The sequence below is a fragment of the Arachis ipaensis genome, chromosome B8 (assembly GCF_059453495.1).
Source record: "Arachis ipaensis isolate K30076 ecotype BB chromosome B8, ASM5945349v1, whole genome shotgun sequence".
NCBI classification, from domain to species: domain Eukaryota; kingdom Viridiplantae; phylum Streptophyta; class Magnoliopsida; order Fabales; family Fabaceae; genus Arachis; species Arachis ipaensis.
Window position 1 is genome coordinate 56,184,502 of NC_142443.1, and position 20,632 is coordinate 56,205,133.

General features: G+C 33.6%; 2 protein-coding genes and 1 pseudogene across 2 annotated transcripts; 2 read left to right on the forward strand and 1 right to left on the reverse strand.

Moving 5' to 3' along the window:
• Window positions 1-7,501: 7,501 nt before the first annotated feature.
• LOC148548186 (uncharacterized) lies at window positions 7,502-9,440 on the forward strand. Its single transcript, XM_088495590.1, has 6 exons — window positions 7,502-7,580; window positions 7,665-7,715; window positions 7,828-7,935; window positions 8,018-8,150; window positions 9,018-9,147; window positions 9,234-9,440. Exons 1-6 carry the CDS (start codon window positions 7,502-7,504, stop codon window positions 9,438-9,440), a joined length of 708 nt encoding a protein of 235 aa, XP_088351716.1.
• Window positions 9,441-11,565: 2,125 nt separating this feature from the next.
• LOC148548187 (glutathione S-transferase 3-like) lies at window positions 11,566-13,456 on the reverse strand. The gene is made up of 2 exons (XM_088496168.1): window positions 13,003-13,456; window positions 11,566-12,175 (listed from the first exon to the last, which is right to left on the reverse strand). Exons 1-2 carry the CDS (start codon window positions 13,315-13,317, stop codon window positions 11,828-11,830), a joined length of 663 nt encoding a protein of 220 aa, XP_088352294.1. The 5' UTR covers window positions 13,318-13,456; the 3' UTR covers window positions 11,566-11,827.
• Window positions 13,457-16,757: 3,301 nt separating this feature from the next.
• LOC107611079 (putative arabinosyltransferase ARAD1 pseudogene) lies at window positions 16,758-17,180 on the forward strand (annotated as a pseudogene).
• Window positions 17,181-20,632: the final 3,452 nt, after the last annotated feature.

Consider the following 20,632-nt stretch of genomic DNA (forward strand, 5'->3'; position numbering starts at 1 on the left):
TCAAGAACTCATTGACATGGTTGCTAACAACCAGTTTATGTACACTTCTGAGAGGAATCCTGTGAGTAATGGGACACCTCAGAAGAAGGGAGTTCTTGAAATTGATACTCTGAATGCCATATTGGCTCAGAATAAAATATTGACTCAGCAAGTCAATATGATTTCTCAGAGTCTGAATGGAATACAAGCTGCATCCAACAGTACTCAAGAGGCATCTTTTGAAGAAGAAGCTTATGATCCTGAGAACTTGCAATAGCAGAGGTGAATTACATGGGTGAACCATATGGAAACACCTATAATCCCTCATGGAGAAATCACCTAAATCTCTCATGAAAGGATCAAAAGCCTCAACAAGGCTTTAATAATGGTGGAAGAAACAGGTTTAACAATAGTAAACCTTTTCCATCATCCACTCAGCAACAAACAGAGAACTCTGAACAAAATACCTCTAATTTAGCAAACTTAGTCTCTGATCTATCTAAGGCCACTGTAAGTTTCATGAATGAAACAAGGTCCTCCATTAGAAATTTGGAGGCACAAGTGGGCCAACTGAGTAAAAGGGTCACTAAAATCCCTCCTAGTACTCTCCCAAGCAATACAGAAGAAAATCCAAAAGGAGAGTGCAAGGCCATTGAAATGACCATCATGGCCGAAACCACAAAAGAGGAGGAGGACGTGAATCCCAAGGAGGAAGACCTCCTGGGACGTCCAGTGATCAATAAGGAGTTTCCCTCTGAGGAACCAAAGGAATCTGAGGCTCATCTAGAGACCATAGAGATTCCATTAAACCTCCTTATGCCATTCATGAGCTCTGATGAGTATTCCTCTTCTGAAGAGAATGAGGATGTTACTAAGGAGCAAGTTACCAAGTACCTTGGTGCAATCATGAAGCTGAATGCCAAATTTTTTGGTATTGAGACTTGGAAAGATGAACCTCCCTTGTTCACCAATGAACTGAGTGATCTGGATCAACTGACATTGCCTCAGAAGAAACATGATCCTGGAAAGTTCCTAATACCTTGTACCATAGGCACCATGACCTTTGAGAATGCTCTATGTGACCTTGGTTCAGGGATAAACCTCATGCCCCTCTCTGTAATAGAGAAACTGGGAATCTTTGGGGTGCAAGCTGCTAAAATCTCATTAGAGATGGCAGACAACTCAAGAAAACAGGCTTATGGACAAGTAGAGGACGTGTTAGTAAAGGTTGAAGGCCTTTACATCCCTGCTGATTTCATAATCCTAGATACTGGGAAGGATGAGGATGAATCCATCATCCTTGGAAGACCCTTCCTAGCCACAGCAAGAGCTGTGATTGATGTTAACAGAGGTGAACTAGTTCTTCAATTGAATGAGGACTCCCTTGAGTTTAAAACTCAAGGACATCCTTCTGTAAACATGGAAAAGAGGCACAGTAAGCTTCTCTCAAAACAGAGTCAACCAAAGCCCCCACAGTCAAACTCTAAGTTTGGTGTTGGGAGGCCACAACCAAATTCTAAGTTTGGTGTTGAACTCCCATATCCAAACTCTAAGTTTGGTGTTGGGGAGTCTCAACAATGCTTTGAACATCTGTAAGGCTCCATGAGAGCCCACTGTCAAGCTATGGACATTAAAGAAGCGCTTGTTGGGAGGCAACCCAATTTTTATTTAATTATATTTTTATTAGTTATATGTCTTTATAGGTTCATGATCATGTGGAGTCACAAAATAAATCAAAAAATTGAAAACAGAATCAAAAACAGCAGAAGAAAAATCACACCCTGGAGGAGGATCTCACTGGCGTTTAAACGCCAGTAAGGAGCATCTGTCTAGCGTTCAATGCCAGAACAGAGCATGTTTCTGGAGCATCCTGGCGTTCAGACGCCAGAAATGCACAGTGAAGAAGAGCTGGCGCTGAACGCCCAGAACAAGCATCAATCCGGCGTTTAAACGCCAGAATTGCATGCAAAGGCATTTTACATGCCTAATTGGTGCAGGGATGTAAATCCTTGACACCTCAAGATCTGTGAACCTCACAGGATCATCTCAGGATCTGTGGATCCCACAGGATCCCCACTACCACCACTCATTCTCTTCCCTCTTCTCAATGTTCATCCTCTCTTCCCAACATCCACTCTTCCCCATAAACCTACATCATAAACTCCACCTACCTTCAAAATTCAACATCTCCTCCCTACCCAACTCCCACCCATATGGCCGAATACACACATCCCTCCATCTCCTCCATATCTTCTTCTTCTTCTTCTTCTTCTTCTATTCTTTCTTCTTTTGCTCGAGGACGAGCAACATTCTAAGTTTGGTGTGATAAAAGCATAGCTTTTTTGTTTTTCCATAACCATTAATGGCACCTAAGGCCAGAGAAACCTCAAGAAAGAGGAAAGGGAAAACAATTGCTTCCACCTCTGAGCCATGGGAGATGGAAAGATTCATCTCACAAACCCATCACTAAGAAAAGGATGGAGCAAACAAGAGAGCACATTCATGGATCTCAACAGGCACATGAAGAAGCTCATCATCAAGAAATCCCGGAGATGCCTCAAATGCATTTTCCTCCACAAAACTATTGGGAGCAAATCAACACCTCTCTAGGAGAATTAAGTTCCAACATGGGACAATTAAGGGTGGAACATCAAGAGCACTCCATCATCCTTCATGAAATTAGAGAAGATCAAAAAGCAATGAGGGAGGAGCAACAAAGACAAGGAAGAGACATAGAAGAGCTCAAGGACATCATTGGTTCCTCAAGAAGGAAATGCCACCATCACTAAGGTGGATTCATTCCTTGTTCTTAAATTCTCTGTTTTTCGTTTTCTTTATGTTAAGTGCTCATCCATGTTTGTGTCTTATTACATGATCATTAGTATTTAGTAACTATGTCTTAAAGTTATGAATGTCCTATGAATCCATCACCTCTCTTAAATGAAAAAATGTTTTAATTCAAAAGAACAAGAAGTACATGAGTTTCGAATTTATCCTTGAACTTAGTTTAATCATATTGATGTGGTGACAATACTTTTTGTTTTCGGAATATATGCTTGAACAGTGCATATGTCTTTTGAAGTTGGTGTTTTAGAATGTTAAATATGTTGGCTCTTGAAAGAATGATGATAAGGAGACATGTTATTTGATAATCTGAAAAATCATAAAAATGATTCTTGAAGCAAGAAAAAGCAGCAAAGAACAAAGCTTGCAGAAAAAAAAATGGCGAAAAAAAAATATAGAAAAAAAAAAAAGAGAAAAAGCAAGCAGAAAAAGCCAAAAGCTCTTAAAACCAAAAGGCAAGAGCAAAAAGCCAATAGCCCTTAAAACCAAAAGGCAAGGGTAAATAAAAAGGATCCCAAGGCTTTGAGCATCAGTGGATAGGAGGGCCTAAAGGAAAAAAATCCTGGCCTAAGCGGCTAAATCAAGCTGTCCCTAACCATGTGCTTGTGGCGTGAAGGTGTCAAGTAAAAACTTGAGACTGAGCGGTTAAAGTCAAGGTCCAAAGCAAAAGAAGAGTGTGCTTAAGAACCCTGGACACCTCTAATTGGAGACTTTAGCAAAGCTGAGTCACAATCTGAAAAAGTTCACCCAGTTATGTGTCTGTGGCATTTATGTATCCGGTGGTAATACTGGAAAACAAAGTGCTTAGGGCCACGGCCAAGACTCATAAAGTAGCTGTGTTCAAAAATCAACATACTGAACTAGGAGAATCAATAACACTATCTGAACTCTGAGTTCCTATAGATGCCAATCATTCTGTACCTCAATGGATAAAGTGAGATGCCAAAACTATTCAAGAGGCAAAAAGCTACAAGTCCCGCTCATCTGATTGGAGCTATGTTTCATTGATAGTTTAGAATTTATAGTATATTCTCTTCTTTTTATCCTATTTGATTTTTAGTTGCTTGGGGACAAGCAACAATTTAAGTTTGGTGTTGTGATGAGCGGATAATTTATACGCTTTTTGGCATTGTTTTTAGTATGTTTTTAGTAGGATCTAGTTACTTTTAGGGATGTTTTCATTAGTTTTTATGTTAAATTCACATTTCTGGACTTTACTATGAGTTTGTGTGTTTTTCTGTGATTTCAGGTATTTTCTGGCTGAAATTGAGGGACTTGAGCAAAAATCAGATTCAGAGGTTGAAGAAGGACTGCTGATGCTGTTGGATTCTGACCTCCCTGCACTCAAAGTGGATTTTCTGGAGCTACAGAACTCAAAATGGCGCGCTTCCAATTGCGTTGGAAAGTAGAAATTCAGGGCTTTCCAGCAAAATATAATACTCCATACTTTGGTCGCGTTTAGATGACGTAAAAGGGCGTTGAACACCAGTTCTACGCTGCTGTCTGGAGTTAAACGCCAAAAACACGTCACAAACCAGAGTTGAACACCAGAAATACGTTACAACCTGGCGTTCAACTCCAGAAAGAGCCTCTGCACGTGTAACATTTAAGCTCAGCCCAAGCACACACCAAGTGGGCCCCGGAAGTGGATTTATGCATCAATTACTTACTTCTGTAAACCCTAGTAACTAGTTTAGTATAAATAGGACTTTTTACTATTGTATTAGACATCTTTGTTCTCAGTTTTAATCTATTGTTCATCTTAGGAGACTATTGATCACGTTTAGGGGGATGGCCTCTCGGCCATGCCTGGACCTTTCACTTATGTATTTTCAACGGTAGAGTTTCTACACTCCATAGATCAAGGTGTGGAGCTCTGCTGTTCCTCAAAGATTAATGCAAAGTACTACTGTTTTTCTATTCAACTCAATTTATTCCGCTTCTAAGATATTCATTCGCACTTCAACATGAATGTAATGAACGTGACAATCATCATCATTCCCCCACGAACGCGTGCCTGACAACCACTTCCGTTCTACCTTAGATTGAATGGATATCTCTTGGATATCTAATACAGGGGACCGAGTCCGAGTTATTAGTGTCTTCGTGGTATAAGTTAGAACCCATGGATGGCCATTCTTGAGATCCGAAAAGTCTAAACCTTGTCTGTGGTATTCCAAGTAGGATTTGGGAAGGGATGGCTGTGACGAGCTTAAAACTCGCGAGTGCTGGGCGTAGTGACAGACGCAAAAGGATCAATGGATCCTATTCCAGTATGATCGAGAACCGACAGATGATTAGCTGTGCCATGACAGAGCATTTGGACCTTTTTCACAAAGAGGATGGGATGTAGCCATTGACAACGGTGATGCCCTACATAAAGCTTGCCATAGAAAGGAGTAAGACTGATTGGATGAAGACAGCAGGAAAGCAGAGATTCAGAGGAACGAAAGCATCTCTATACGCTTATCTGAAATTCTCACCAGTGATATACATAAGTATTTCTATCTTTATTTTCTGTCTATTTATTATTAAATTTCGAAAACTCCATAATCAATTATTATCCGTCTGACTGAGATTTACAAGGTAACCATAGCTTGCTTCAAGCCGACAATCTCCGTGGGATCGACCCTTACTCACGTAAAGTTTATTACTTGGACGACCCAGTGCACTTGCTGGCTAGTTATATCGAAGTTGTGAATGAAAAACGATTTATTAAGACGTGCGTACAGAGTTTTTGGCACCGTTGCCTGAGATCACAATTTCGTGCACCAGCCGGGAACAAGGAATTGAGCATCAAACCCTCACTGTAAGTGTTTGCACTCTAGTCGCTCAAGTGTTTAGGGTTGATTCACTCAATTCTCCTCTAATCATGATTTCTAAAATTTGTTTTTCATCTAACAATCGAAACTTATTCAATGCATGCATACACATATCATGAGTTCTTTTCTTAGGTTGTAATGGGGCTAGGGTCAAGGTAAGGTTGTATATGGATAAGTGAGCTCGAAATTTGAATCTTTGATTAACATAAGCTTCCCACCTAGCCTATGCAACAACCTATAAAAACCTAAGACAAGCCTAACTACTCATTCTTCACTCTTTCACATACTCATGCATTCTTTCGTTTTATCACAACACATATGCATTGATTATTATTGAGCTTCACTTAGGGGCATTTTGTCCCCTTTTTTATTGCTTCTCTTTTTTTTTCTTTTTTTTTTCTTCTTTCTTCTTCTATTTAGTATATATATATATATATATATATATATATATATTTCTCTTTTTTCTTTCTTTCTTTTTTTTTCTTTTGCAATAAGGTATATGTAAAGTATTAATGCATATGGTTTTACATATATATATTCTGCTGCTGTTGTGAATTTTATTGTTCATGGAAACCATGCATCTTGAGATTGAAAAATGTTTTTAAACCTTTAAAATCATCTCTTCCCAAACCCAAATTATTTTTTCTCAAACCCTTAAAAGATACGGTTATTTTCCATAGTAAAATGCTCTTTTGATTAAATAAAATAAATAAAGATATTATTTTATTTTTGCGCTGTTATTTTGGTAATAACTTTTTTTACACAGTTTATTATAGGTTCATCCAATTTTAATGTATCTATCGATTATTGCTTTCATTGATTCTATATGTACGTGTACCTAATGAGTCATGACATTTTAGGAGGTGTTTTATTTAATTCAACGCAATTGAAAGTGAGGCACCAAAAATTAGTAATCATGGTTCTTTTTCTTGTTTTAGTAATTACTTGGAGGTTTCTTTGCCCATAATTAAAAATTTTGGTTGGCATGTGCTACTGAATTACCACAGAGAATAGAAAATAGAAGTGAAATAGAATAGCTAGATGCCTAGATTCACTTACTAAAAGTTCCTAGATAGAGATCTTTGTTGCCTGCAATTCTTTCAATCTGAGCTTGCCATCTACCATGTTTGATGATGCCTGCATTCATATTTTAAAATAGAATAATGAACTCTCTAATAACATTATGATACTTGGATAAGAGAAAGTCTTAACACAGTTTGGGGTAGGCAAAAAAGAATAACAGTAATTCTTTATATTTTAATACTTTACATATCAATTAAGTTCACTGTATATTCAAATCTTAATTATGCCGGTTATTAATAACTACATTATACACTATTGCATAGACATATTTTAGGTTCTAATAATCAAATGTACCTTGTTAATCTAAGATAAATGGATGCACCACGTGAAAACAATCAAATGTACCTTGTTAATCTAAGATAAATGGATGCACCACGTGAAAACCCACTACTCTTCCTATATTCATATTGAGTGCTTTATTTTATTTTATTTTTTTTTTTGCTCCTTGAACTAGCTGTTTGCAGTGCTATATCATGTTAATGGAATAAATTTAATGACTATTTCTTCTTTTAATTAGTGGTAATATCATTATAGATTAGCTGTTTACGGTAAATCCTTTTCTCGGTGCAATCTTGTCATTATCTTGTACTGAATATCTTTTAAATTAATTTTACTGGAATATGCTAATTCAAATTTTGTGATCTAAACTGTTGAATAATGTTTTAATATTCTCTTTTATTGGTAACTATCGCTTCTAAATATTTTAATTGGTTGTATTTTAAATATTTTAATAACACTTTCTTTTTAATTTATTTCTTATTTGACAGATAATTATGACACCAAAAGGTAGAGGTAGACGAATAATACGAAACACTCGTCTGGATCAATTTCGGCTTTCCTTACGTAGTCCAAGTATACATTCGCCGTTGAATTTATTTTACCGTTAACAACTCTTGATTTAGGAAATATGATGTAGTCTTATCTTATTGAGTTTAGGTGAGCAAACTGCTGACATTGATTCTTCTCAACCACCGATACGCATGTTAGGTATGTAGTTGTACTATAGGTTTGAGCTGCATGTCTTTATTGTGATTTAATTAATCCTAGGCAAGGAAGTGGTTTTATCATATCTTTTTTTTTTTGTGTTTTTTTTGTTTAGGTCAACAGAGTGATAATAATGATGAATTTCATCTTTCACATTTGAATGTGGGATCAACATCACAACCATCCCCACAAGTTTTGTCACAATCGTCACCACAATTAGATGGTATGATTTACTTCGGCTGCTAAATATTTACATATTCACAAATAACTACACATCTAATTGAAAATTCTCTTGTTCATTGTAGGTGTGAATTTGTCTGACACATCTGCTTTAGACGCAGAAGATAATGAGCTACCTAATGTTGGACAATCAAGTGTGCATACTGAAACTAGGAGTAACAGAAAGCTGTTAATAGCTGTAGAGAAAGGCGATAAACCGTAAGTAGTTATACTATTAATTTGACCTTTCTATAGCAGCATACTTTCTACTTAAAATGAAAAAGAAGGGTATCATTAGGTGCAGTATCTTTAATTTATTAGTTTATTGCTAGATTTATTAAAATTGACCCAATTTGTACCTACTTGTTTTTTTCATGCAATCACAAATTATCATAAAAGTATGTTTGCTGTTAGAGTCTTATATATGTGTCATTTATATTATAATGTTTATTAATTTATTATATTTATCTTTATAAAATAAACAGAAAAATAAATATAAATATGTGGATATTCTTCTTCTTTGCAAAACATTGATATTAATCTAAGATTAAGTTTGCGACACAGGGAATGCATTTCACTAAAATACAAAACATATGGCTATTTTAAATCACTATATGATCAGTAAATAGTTTCAAATAAATAAATCATCTCTTTTCTTTTATATCTTCTGATCCAGTATTATCACTTCTGCTCAATTAAGAAAAATAAATATAAATATGTGCATATTTTTTGCATTCCTTTCATCTGAAATTTGTCAAAACAGCAAACATAAATACGGATAACAGCAACTCCATGAAAATGGTATGTGACCAGCCGTTAATACATGCTTCGTGAGTAAACTAAATATTTGGTCTGATTATTACTTGTTTTTTTTCTAATATATTCTTAATTTAATTGATGCGGTTATTTTTTCTTAATTTAGTTGATGTACTCTTGGGAGCTTTACATTCTTATGATCTATGTTATTTTCATGAATTATTTTAAAGTTGTGAGTAGTATAGCTAAGCCTAGAATTTGTTGTTGCTTTGATGATCTATGTTGTTGTGTGTTAAACTATTTTTGATAATCCTGTATTTTTTAAAGTAGGAAGAGATTTACAGATCATATGGTAATTCGTGACGTTACGAAAGATTTGCTAAGTAGGATGCCTTCTCCAGCACCAAGATGGCAGGATTATTGTCCAAACATGAAGGGCGAGTTGTGTAAAGGTTTCCTGGTAAGTGATTATGATGTTGCTTCAATGCGATTTTAATATATAATTGGATTGAGTAGTTACTAAGTCTTTCGAATGCTTAAATTTAGGAAAAACATGAATTTGCATCAAATTATGATAAGGCTATAGCAAGAATTGTTTGGAATAGGACAATGCTTGACCGCTATCCTAATATTTTGAAAAGAGCAAGGGAAAGAGCTTTTAAGAAGGCAAACTCAACTAGTATTGCTGACATTAAGGGTCATGGACCTAAAGCAATGAAAGTTGATATTTGGAATGGCTTAGTTGATCACTAGTTAGATTCAAAGTGGAAAAATAAGTCTGTGGCTGATCAAAAAAATAGGGTTGCTATGCCTGCTCATAAACTACACACTGCAGGGTCTATCAGATTTGGCGAACACAAGAGAAGAAAGGTATAAAAAAAATATTGCCTATCTCAAATGATTTATGATACTATATTCTAATAAATGTTGTTACAGGAAGCTAAGTTGAAGCATCGTGTATCTTTCCTTGAAGTATATGATGATGTTAATAAGAAAAAAAGTGGAGAATATGTTTCTGAAGTATCCAAGAAAATTATTGTAAGTGTCTTTAATTTTGTAGTATAATTTATTTTCAGTTTTCTTAATAATATGTCTTTATTTTTCTGTTGTAGGACTTATATGGAGAGGCAATATCACAAAAATATAGAGAAGATTTATTGGATCAACCTGAAGTTGATTCTGACGTGTGGACAGAAGTTGCAGGAACCAATAAGAAAGGACAAGTTCGTGGGTTAGGCCGCAGTCTAGATATTGGTATTCATGATTATAGAAATGTGCCATTACCAGAAGATACAGGTGTTTCTACAGTCAAACTAGTTTCACAAGTGGACATCACTGAAGCTATTAAAGAAGCATTACCTAATGCTATAAATGCAGTGTTGCCTAGTGTTGTAAATGAAGCTATACAAAGTAATTTACTATCTCTCCTTTCTAAGATTTCAGGATTCCCCCAAGAAGAAGGACCATTAGAGAGATTTTGCTGGCAATAATATTGATTAGGTGGCTTATGTTAATTTAGGCTTAGCTTATTTAGGTAGTTTATTTATTTGATAGATAATTGATTGGGCAATTTGATGCATTTTCAGGTTTTATAGAAGTTAGCTTATTTTTATTGGTAGTTTACTTAGTTGATAAATAATTACTTGGATTGATTTTTATAGTTACTGATATTGTTAGATTTAGCTTGTTTTGGTATTTTATTTGTGAAGTGCCTATGTTGGAGATGTTACATTAGACTTTTATTTTAATAAATATGTTGGGTTTGATTTTTTTTAGACATGTATAATTTTGATGAACTAATTTTATTTGTATGCATTATAATCTTAGTTCAATCACTAAAATAAAAAAATAATATGATGTTTATGTTAGTATAGCGATAAAATTGGAATCTTAACTGATATTCTAAAAAAATTAGCGACATACTCGCTGTTGATGATGGTGACAAATTAAAGACTCTATTGTGACTGAAATATTTGTGAGATACCTATAGATTTGTTACTAGTTTAAAAGGAATTTGCGATGATATTTTGCGATAGTATTGCAACTAATTGACTACATATTATTTCCTAGCAAATTAGCGACTATTTCATAACTCTACTTTCTCATTTCGAATAGCTTTGGTTTAGCGACAACATTCCTACAAATTTGATTAAGGATTTTCAAAGATTAGCTATAGATTTACAAAATGTGACAGATTTGCGATCATATTAGCGGACAACTTGCGACGAGTTAGGTTCGGAAAAATTCCTCGCTAATCAGCGTCAACTAAGCATTCTATTTCGTCTACTAAGTTAGCTTGTATTTAGCGATGACACTGCTGCAGTAGATTTTGTCGCTAATTAGCGACTACCGTTTAGTCTATTTCTTCTATGGAATTAGCTTTAACTTTAGTGATGGATTTGCGACTATCTATTGGTAACTAAAAATTTTTCCGATGAATTAGCGACTATTGTGTTTGCCTCACTGATCTGCGACTTGTAATTAGCGAGGAAAGCATTAGTTGCTAGGCGGTAACTAATCCGTCACAAATTATATTTTGCGTCAGATTAGCGATGATTTTACGACTCTTATTGTGGTAGCTAATCGGCCATATTCTTGTAGTGTTCTTAATATTTTTTCCCACCGACCAGAAAAATTTGAATGCCTTCCAGATTATTATATTGGTTAAGAAAATTAAAAGTCTTGTTGTACAATAAAAACTTTTCAAGAAATTTTTTTAAAAGGTTATAAATATATTTTAAATTCTAAAGTTTCACCATTTTATACATCTTAAATTAAAAAGTTACATTAAAAGCAGATTTTAAATATACAATTCTTTTTTAATTATCTTTTAAGCAGATTTTGGTACTCTTGACAGAAAAACTATGGTAACGAAACATTTATAAGCCAAATATAACACAAGCTTTTTTATTGATCATAATTGCACAATTTAGACAGACATAAAATTATTCAACCCTCCTCAGCTTCAAATATTTGACACACCAGAGTGTCTATCAAAGCCACGAATTACCATATCCCCAAAACCTACCAAACACAACACAAGATCATTCCTAATAAACACAACACAGCATAATACCATAAAACAAATTACACAAAGGATAACATTTAACTTGAAAATACATATGTTGAGGAAAATTAATTTATTTATTATTTTTAAGTCTTTTCTCCCAAGCAAACACGTAATCATAGACCTTCTTGTCATCAGGGAGTGTCTTGGACACAGTCTCTCTCTGAAAGCACCTTTTGACCCATGCCATTAGTTTGGGGCACTCTACTTCCATTTTAAAGTTTCCATAAGTCTCGTAGGTATAAAACCAACGAGAAAATGTGATTAGAGCAATGTCAAGAAACCCAAATGTGTCACCTCCATAAAATGTTTTGTCTCCCAATACATCTTCAAGTTGCTTGAAAATAGAAATCAACTCTTTCTTGCTTGCCTCATGCTCTTCTCCTTCGGAAAGCCACATTTTCCTCCATGTTACATATGTCTGCAATATAATCAACATTGATATTGAATAAATTATATATTTCCTTCTTTCTATTTTATCTATATAATTTTTAAGTCTTTTTTTGGACCAATATGCATTCTTAGATAAAAAGACTCATCCAAGAATTTACCATAAAAATTAAATGATAATGACAGGTAAAAGGGTAGAAAGATTAATTACCACAAAATTCCAAAATAATATGGCTTAGCTTCAACATAGAGGGTTCCACGAAATCGATACCACAAAGACAAAATCATGGAGTCCTACTACGTTTCGATAAGAGAACGACGGATACGTGGTATGTGGAACGTCACATATTAAATATTTGATGCGAAAAAGTGTATTTATGACATTTTAGTACACAGATTGATTAGGAACTAACACGCTGTACGTCATTTAATTAATGAACAAATTAAAGAGGAGTTATAGGGACAGCAGAATTTGTGATGTCTAGTTATCAATTAGTTATCATCAATATTTTTTGGTTTTCTATGGTATTCCCCAATCCGGCAGGTTAAAGACTAATTTATCGCGATACCGAACTCCATTTAAGGGTTTGTCGCTGGTCAATGGTGTGAGATTACTCATTTATTTTATGATTAAGTGTAGACCAAATTTTAATAAAAATACTGGCCTCTAGACGTTCTCTTTATATAACTATAGTCCTGCACCATTAATACACCAATTTGTCGTTGGTATGAACAAGATAAAATTATACAAGAGAGATAAAATCATAGACCTTCAAATCATTCATTATACCCACCAAAATTAAAGAGAGGAGAAGAATATAACAGGATTGTAAGAAATACTAAGAATAAAGGAGGTACCTTTTTGTCAATGAAATCAACCCAGAATCTAGCTTCAGCTCTCTCATAAGGATCAGAAGGCATGAAAGGAGATTTGTCATTCCAAACCTCATCAATGTACTGCACTATAATTGCAGATTCACAAATTATTCTACCATTGTGGATCAGAACTGGGATCTTCTTGTGAATTGGGTTCATCTGAAGAAGCAAAGGGCTCTTGTTTTCGATATCTTGTTCCTTATAGTCATAATTGACACCCTTTTCAGCCAAAGCAAGTCTAACCCTCATACCAAACATGCTGGCCCATGTATCCAACAGAACAACCTCGTCTGCCATTGTTGCTGTTGCAAGTCACGAAACACTCAAGACTCAATGCAAGTTTGAGAAGTGGCTACTCGCTAGCTACTTGTACCCCTATTTATGGTTATGGATGGAGTTAGGCACCACCAATAATTTGAGAATATTGCCATATAAACACGCAAGTTTCGCGTGAAAGTTTTTAACATTTATTTTTATCCAATTTGAAATTTTTATAAATAATAATAATAATAATAATAATAATAATAATAATAATAATAATATAAAAATTAACTTAGGTTAATTGAATACTTAATTCACTCGTTTATTAAAATAAATGTCAAAAATTTAAATTTCGTTTTGTTCATGTAATTATTAATTAGTCAACAAAAATTGATAAATAATCTTTAAATTCATTATAGATTAATTATTGTCATGTCAAAAATACTTTAAAAATTAAAATATTAAAAAATAATAAAAATACAAACAATATTAAATTAGGGATATAGGATGCCTAATTTTTTTTGTCTTTTTTTTTTGTCCATATAGGATTTCTAATAAATAAATATATTCTCTCTCTGTATATAAAAGGAAAAATATCTGACGACTTCAGATATTGCTAAATTTATGTGGATTGCGTTTTGTATTTAATCTCCTTCAAGAAGATGTGGCAACCATAAGTTTGTCTTCATTATCCAATTAATAAATCCTTTTTTATTTATGTAAATACTATTATAAGGATCTATGTTGTGCTATGTATGCATAGATGATGAAGAAGAATAAAAATGGCATATCACAATAATAAGTCAGGGAAGCAAAATTTTACAGGAATTAGCCAAAACAAAAATTGTTTTATAAATCAACCAATACACATTTATATATAGTTTGAATCGGCTAAAATCGAACTTTATTTCTATATAATTCGAACCAGCTAAGTTCGAATTATACATAAACACACGCACACACTAATTCGAACCAGCTAGATTCGAATTACACACAGTAATTTATGGTATAATTTGAATTATGCTGTTAAAAAATTAATAATTTATTAAAAAAAATTTATTAAAAAAATATATATTTTATTTCATACGTTAAAAAAAAACTAACAAAATATTTAATTACGAGACTTCTTTAAAATATTAATGAGCTATCAATTCGAATTTCATACAATACTTTTCTGTCCATTTTTAATAGCTCATGAATTTTTTTAATAAATTTATTTAAATTATACTACAAAAAATATTTTATCCTATGCAAAATAATTTAAAAAATGGCTTAAAAAATATTAGGAGTACTATAAAAATTTGTAATATTCTAGTGATTTAGGTAAATACATGATAAAAATATTTTTTCTTTAATTTCTAAATTATTATTGACTATGTAGAGTATTTCTTTAATGTCATAAGTCATTAGGATATTACAAATTTTTATAATACTCCTAACATCTTTTAAGCATTTTTTTAAATTATTTTGCATAGAATAAAATATTTTTTTATGGTATAATTTAAATAAATTTATTAAAAAATATTCATGATAATTTTTTAATAAAATTATTTAAATTATTTGATGAGATATTACATGATTCGAATTACGTATGGAGAAGTTCGAATCACTCTGATTCAAATTATATGGTGAGCAATTCGAATTCTATACAATACTCTTCTACCCATTCTTGATAGTTTATGAATATTTTTTAATAAATTTATTTAAATTATACCACAAAAAAAATATTTTATTCTATGCAAAATAATTTAAAAAATAGCTTAAAAGATGTTAGAAGTACTATAAAAATTTGTAATGTCCTAATGACTTAGGACATTAAAGAAATACTCTATATAGTCACTAATAATTTAGAAATCAAAGAAAAAATATTTTTATTATGTATTTACCTAAATCACTATAATATTACAAACTTTTATAGTACTCATAACATCTTTTAAGCCATTTTTTAAAATTATTTTGTATAGAATAAAATATATTTTTTAATTATTTTGTATGAAATAAAATATTTTCTTTCATTTCTAAATTATTATTGACTATGTAGAGTATTTTATTTAAAATTTGAGTACATGCATGTATTTACCTAAGTTATTAGAACATTACAAATTTTTATAGTACTCCTAATATTTTTTAAGCCTTTTTTTTTTAAATTATTTTGCATAGGATAAAATATTTTTTGTAGTATAATTTAAATAAATTTATTAAAAAAATTTATTAAAAAATATTCATGAGCTATTAAAAATGGACAGAAAAATATTGTATGAAATTCGAATTGATAGCTCATTAATATTTTAAAGAAGTCTCGTAATTAAATATTTTGCTAGCTTTTTTTTAACGTATGAAATTAAATATATATTTTTTAATTTTTAAATTATTAATTTTTTTAATAAATTTTTTAATAAATTTTTTTTAATAAATTATTAATTTTTAACAGCATAATTCGAATTATACCATGAATTACTGTGTGTAATTCGAACCTAGCGTGTTCGAATTAGTGTGTACGTGTGTTTATCTATAATTCGAACCCAGCTGGTGTGCGTGTGTTTGTGTATAATTCGAACCCAGCTGATTCGAATTAGTATGTGCGTGTGTTTGTGTATAATTTGAACTTAGCTGGTTCGAATTATGTAGAAATGGAGTTCGCAGTTTTCGTTTTGGTTGATTCCTGTAAAATTTTACTCCCCTTGGCTTATTATTGTGATTTGCCCGAATAAAAATATTACGATAATGAGCTAATATTAAATCATAAATCTATGATAAAGTTCAAGTAAAATGAAATTAAAAATATATACTTGTAAAAGAGATTTATTAAAAGAAAATAAGATAATATTTATTATAGCCAAACAAACGAAAAATTAAAATCTTTTGGAGTGCATGATTAAATTATAATAAAAAAATAACATTATAAAAAAAACAGAAGTCAGCCACGGAAAATTTTTCACAATTTCAAAAAAAAAAAAACTAAAAAACCAACTCCAAAACTAGTCAATTTTAAACAATTCTATTTTATATTAATTAATTTTATATTATTTTTTAAAATCAGAATCTGATTATGATATTAATTACATTTTTAAATAGGTGTTTGCTACGGTACGATGATAAATTCATACGTACCGATACGTTTAAATATAGACAAATAACAATAAGACATGTGGAATTTATTTTTCACATCAGCATTTAATTTTTTCTTTTTTAAATATATAGTATGTCACCATTTTTACTAAAATACCCTTTTAATTAAATAAAAATAAAAAAAATATTTATTTAATTTTATAAAAAGACTTAAACATCCCTCCTTTATTCCCAAACGCAAAATCTTCTTCGTAATCTTCGTCACTTGCGCACTCTTCAACACCTTCCCGAACCGCCACACCACCATACCAGAATCTGAATCGGTAAATTTTGCCTCCGCCAGTCAACCCTGCTCCGACACCGCCGCCATAGCCACTGCAGATTCCTCGTCCGCCATTAAGGTCTACATGTATGACCTTCCCATTCGGTTCACCTACGGTGTCATCGCTACCCGATCCGCCTCCGAAGGCGGCGGCACGCCAGAGAATCTAACCTCACTGAGCTACCCGGGACACCAGCACATGGGAGAGTGGTTTCTGTTCCTGGACATGAACCGTCCAGAGTCAGATCGGATAGGGTCACTGGTGACCCAGGTGATGGACCCGGAAGAAGCGGAGCTGTTCTACGTGCCGTTCTTCTCGTCGCTGAGCCAGTTGGTGTCGACGAGCCAACAAGGCGATGGGTCGGAGGCGGCTTACAGTGACAAGGAGACGCAGGAAGCGCTGGTGGAGTGGCTGGAGGGGCAGAAGTACTGGCAGAGGAGTGGAGGGAGGGACCACGTGTTCACGGCGGCGGACCCCAAGTCGCTGTTGCATGTGTGGATAAGGTGAAGAATAGTGTGCTTCTTGTGGTTGGGTTTGGGAGGTTGACAGGGGATCAGGGTTCTCTGGTGAAGGATGTGGTGGTTCCTTACCCTCATAGGATGTGGTGAACGAGAGGGTTTTTGAATTCAGACGAAGAACAATTTTAGTTTTTTATTTTTTTAATATGTTTAACACAGATGAAGAACAATTTTGATTTTTTGTTTTTTTAATATGTTTTTGTTTTGTTGTTTCAATTATTTGAAACTATAAAATTAGAATTAATTGAATTCTAAAATTTGATTAATTTAAAAGGGTATTTTTGTCTAATCAAATAAAGAAAAGATGTTTAAATCTTTTTATAAAATTAAATAAATAAATGTTTTTTATTTTTATTTAATTAAAATGGTATTTTAGTAAAAGTTGTGATATACTATATATTTAAAAAGGAAAAAATTAAATGCTGACGTGGAAAATAAATTCCACAAGTCTTATTGTTATTTGTCCATATTTTAAACGTATCGATACGTATGAATTTATCATCGTACCGTAGCAATCACCTTTTAAATAATAAAGATTTAGTAAATTAACCACTCCCTAAACACATTGACGTCAATTTTTTTTTCATAGCGTCAATCTTCTCTCTCGTGTAGACCACCGCTTCGCTGCTACTACAGTGCGCCATTGTTCCCGCTGCATAAACAACTGCATCGCTGCCTCCGTGGTGCACCATCGTTCTCGCCAGATTTCTTGAGCGAGTTGCACGTGTGGTCCATCAAGCAGTGCGCCACCATTCTCATCGCATAGACCACCGTCTCATCGTGCAGAACACCATTCACGTCGCTGGTGCAAGGACACAAGAAACATCCAATCTCAAATAAAAGAAATATCCAATCTCGAATAAAAGGAACATCCAGCAAATTGAAGAAACAACATCCACAAACCTTTGGAGGATGGGACGTGACTTGATGGCGTGATGGAAGAGGAGAGGAGGAGGCAAGACACGATGGAGGAGGAGGAAGAGACACGGCGTCAAGCCGGTTGCGGCGCGACATGATGGAAGAGGCAGACAACATGGCGCAACGACGCAGTGGCGACGGAATGGAAGGCTGTGCAGCGCGGCAGAAGAAGCGTACGACTTGGCGTGACTTCTCAACTGTGGTGGACGGCATCCTCGCAGCAAAAGCAACACGGCGTGATGGGCTCGTTCACAGCAGCATTGGAGGAGGCGACGGCGGCACAAATGTGGTCTTTGATGGAGGATAACGGCACAGATGACGGTCTGTAGAGTAGGAGAGTGAAGCGGCTGCATGTTTTTTTTTTTTTAAACTAGGGTTAATAAGAGTATAAACGGAGTAAATTTTTTTTTTGTTTTAGTGGACTTTAGGTCCAGTTCAATAAGAATTGGTAGGAGTTGCCTAAATCCCCTATTAGTTACCTAGCAAATTTAACTTCAAATCAGTGGCGAAAATTCCTTACTATAGCAATGAATTGCAACAACTTTATCTCTGTGACCAAATTACTTAGAAGTTTGCCATGGACTCATTTTTCCATGATAATAAATTAATCTGAGCTCTCTTAATTGGCACAGACGCAATATTCATTACGGCAAAATCGAACGCTCTCCATCAAATTGGGTCAAATGCATGATTTACTGCTAAATTATATTTCATCTTGTATCAATGAATTTGGTAGTTTACCTCCTTTTTTTCAAGATTTTTTCATTCAACTTGTTCTTTTTCCAAAATTCAATTTCTAATCTCATACAAATAGTGTTATCGTTGTTTCTCAGGATTGCAGGCATGTTCATTGTTATTGGTTTTCTCTTCCTCCTTTCCCTTGCTACCTCACCCTCAATTGATAAGGTACGTGTATCTGATTTTATATGCTTTTTATGAATTGCAAAATTCTTAGTTTGTATTGGTGCATTTCTCCCCAAATAGCAATTGGGATTAACAAATTCTAGTATCTTAAGAAGAATTACATATTAACTATGATGTACGGATATTAATACAGACATGAAATACGATATAATACAGGAATGCAGACACACTATTTTAAAATTTTTATAAGACATGGAGATACAAGATATATATAAAATATTTTTAGACAAATTATAATAATATTTAGTATTTTAGTGATATTAAAATATAAATAATTTTTTTAATTAATTTAGTATTTTTTATTATATAAAGTATTTAAAATATTTTTTGTTTTAATTAATAATTAATAATATATACTATTTCTAACTTTATTTCGAGAATACATGTTTAGAATCAAATTAGACACGCAGACATATGATGATATTTAAGTGTATTCAACCGTGTTTGAAGAAGAATTTTTTTGTTTTTTATTAAAGCACACGATTGGACATAGAAGACACATGTGTCGAACGAGCACTACAAGAAAGTTTCAGAATAGCGACGGATTTTAGTAACCAACAAAATCGGTCGCTATTAGCGACCGATTTTGCGACCAATCAAAATTTTTTAGGAAAAGAAAAAGTTGGTTGCTAAATCGGTCGCTAAATTTCAATTAGCGAGTGATTTAGTGACTACCCACTCTTGGTCGCTAAAATTAGTCGCTATTTTTAAATTTAGTGACCGAATTAGCAATCAAAACAAAAAAAGGCTTTTGGAGTCCGTTGTTTACTAAATCGGTCGCTATTTTTAATTTAGCAACCGATTTTGTGACCAATATAAAAACAAGCTTAATAATTGTTGGTCGCTAAATCGGTTGCTAAGAAGTTGGTCGCAAAATCAGTTGCTAAGTGTTAAAATAGCAACTGATTTAGTGACCAACTTTAAAATGCAGATTTTAAATTAGTTGGTCGCTAAATTGGTTGCTATTTTATAATTTAGTGACTGAATTAGCAACCGATAGAAAAATAGGCTGAAGAAACAGTTGGTCGCTAATGTAGCGATCGCTAAATCGGTTGCTAAGGGATAATATAGCAACCGATTTTAGCGACCAACTATAAAATCATGGAGTTAGAGCAATTGGTCGTTAAATCGAATGCTATTGTAATTTTTAGCGACTGAATTTACGACCACTAAAAAATTTGTTATAAATTAATTGGTTGCTAAATCAGTCACTATTATTTTTTTACTAATCAATATATTAAACAAATTAAATTTCAAAATAAATTAAAAGAAAACGTAATTTTTGAACCCTAATTTACAATGAGCTCTCTCCTCACACAATGTCCCTCTCACTGCCTCCCTCACTCTCCGGCAAGTCCTGATCAGCACCTTTCTTGTCGGCGCCATTCTCGTCAGTGCCATCTTGCCTCCTCGAGTCTTCATCATCGTCTACCCCTTCGCCGCGTTCTTCTTGTGCTCATTCATCCATTGTCGCAGATCGTCGCATCCCTGTCCAGATCTGCCGTTGCTCGCATCGCGTAGTTCTTTTCTCAACGCCGCCTCCTGTGGTAACTTCTTCTCCGGTAACAACAGCAGTCTTCCGGTTAAGTAGATTTTCTC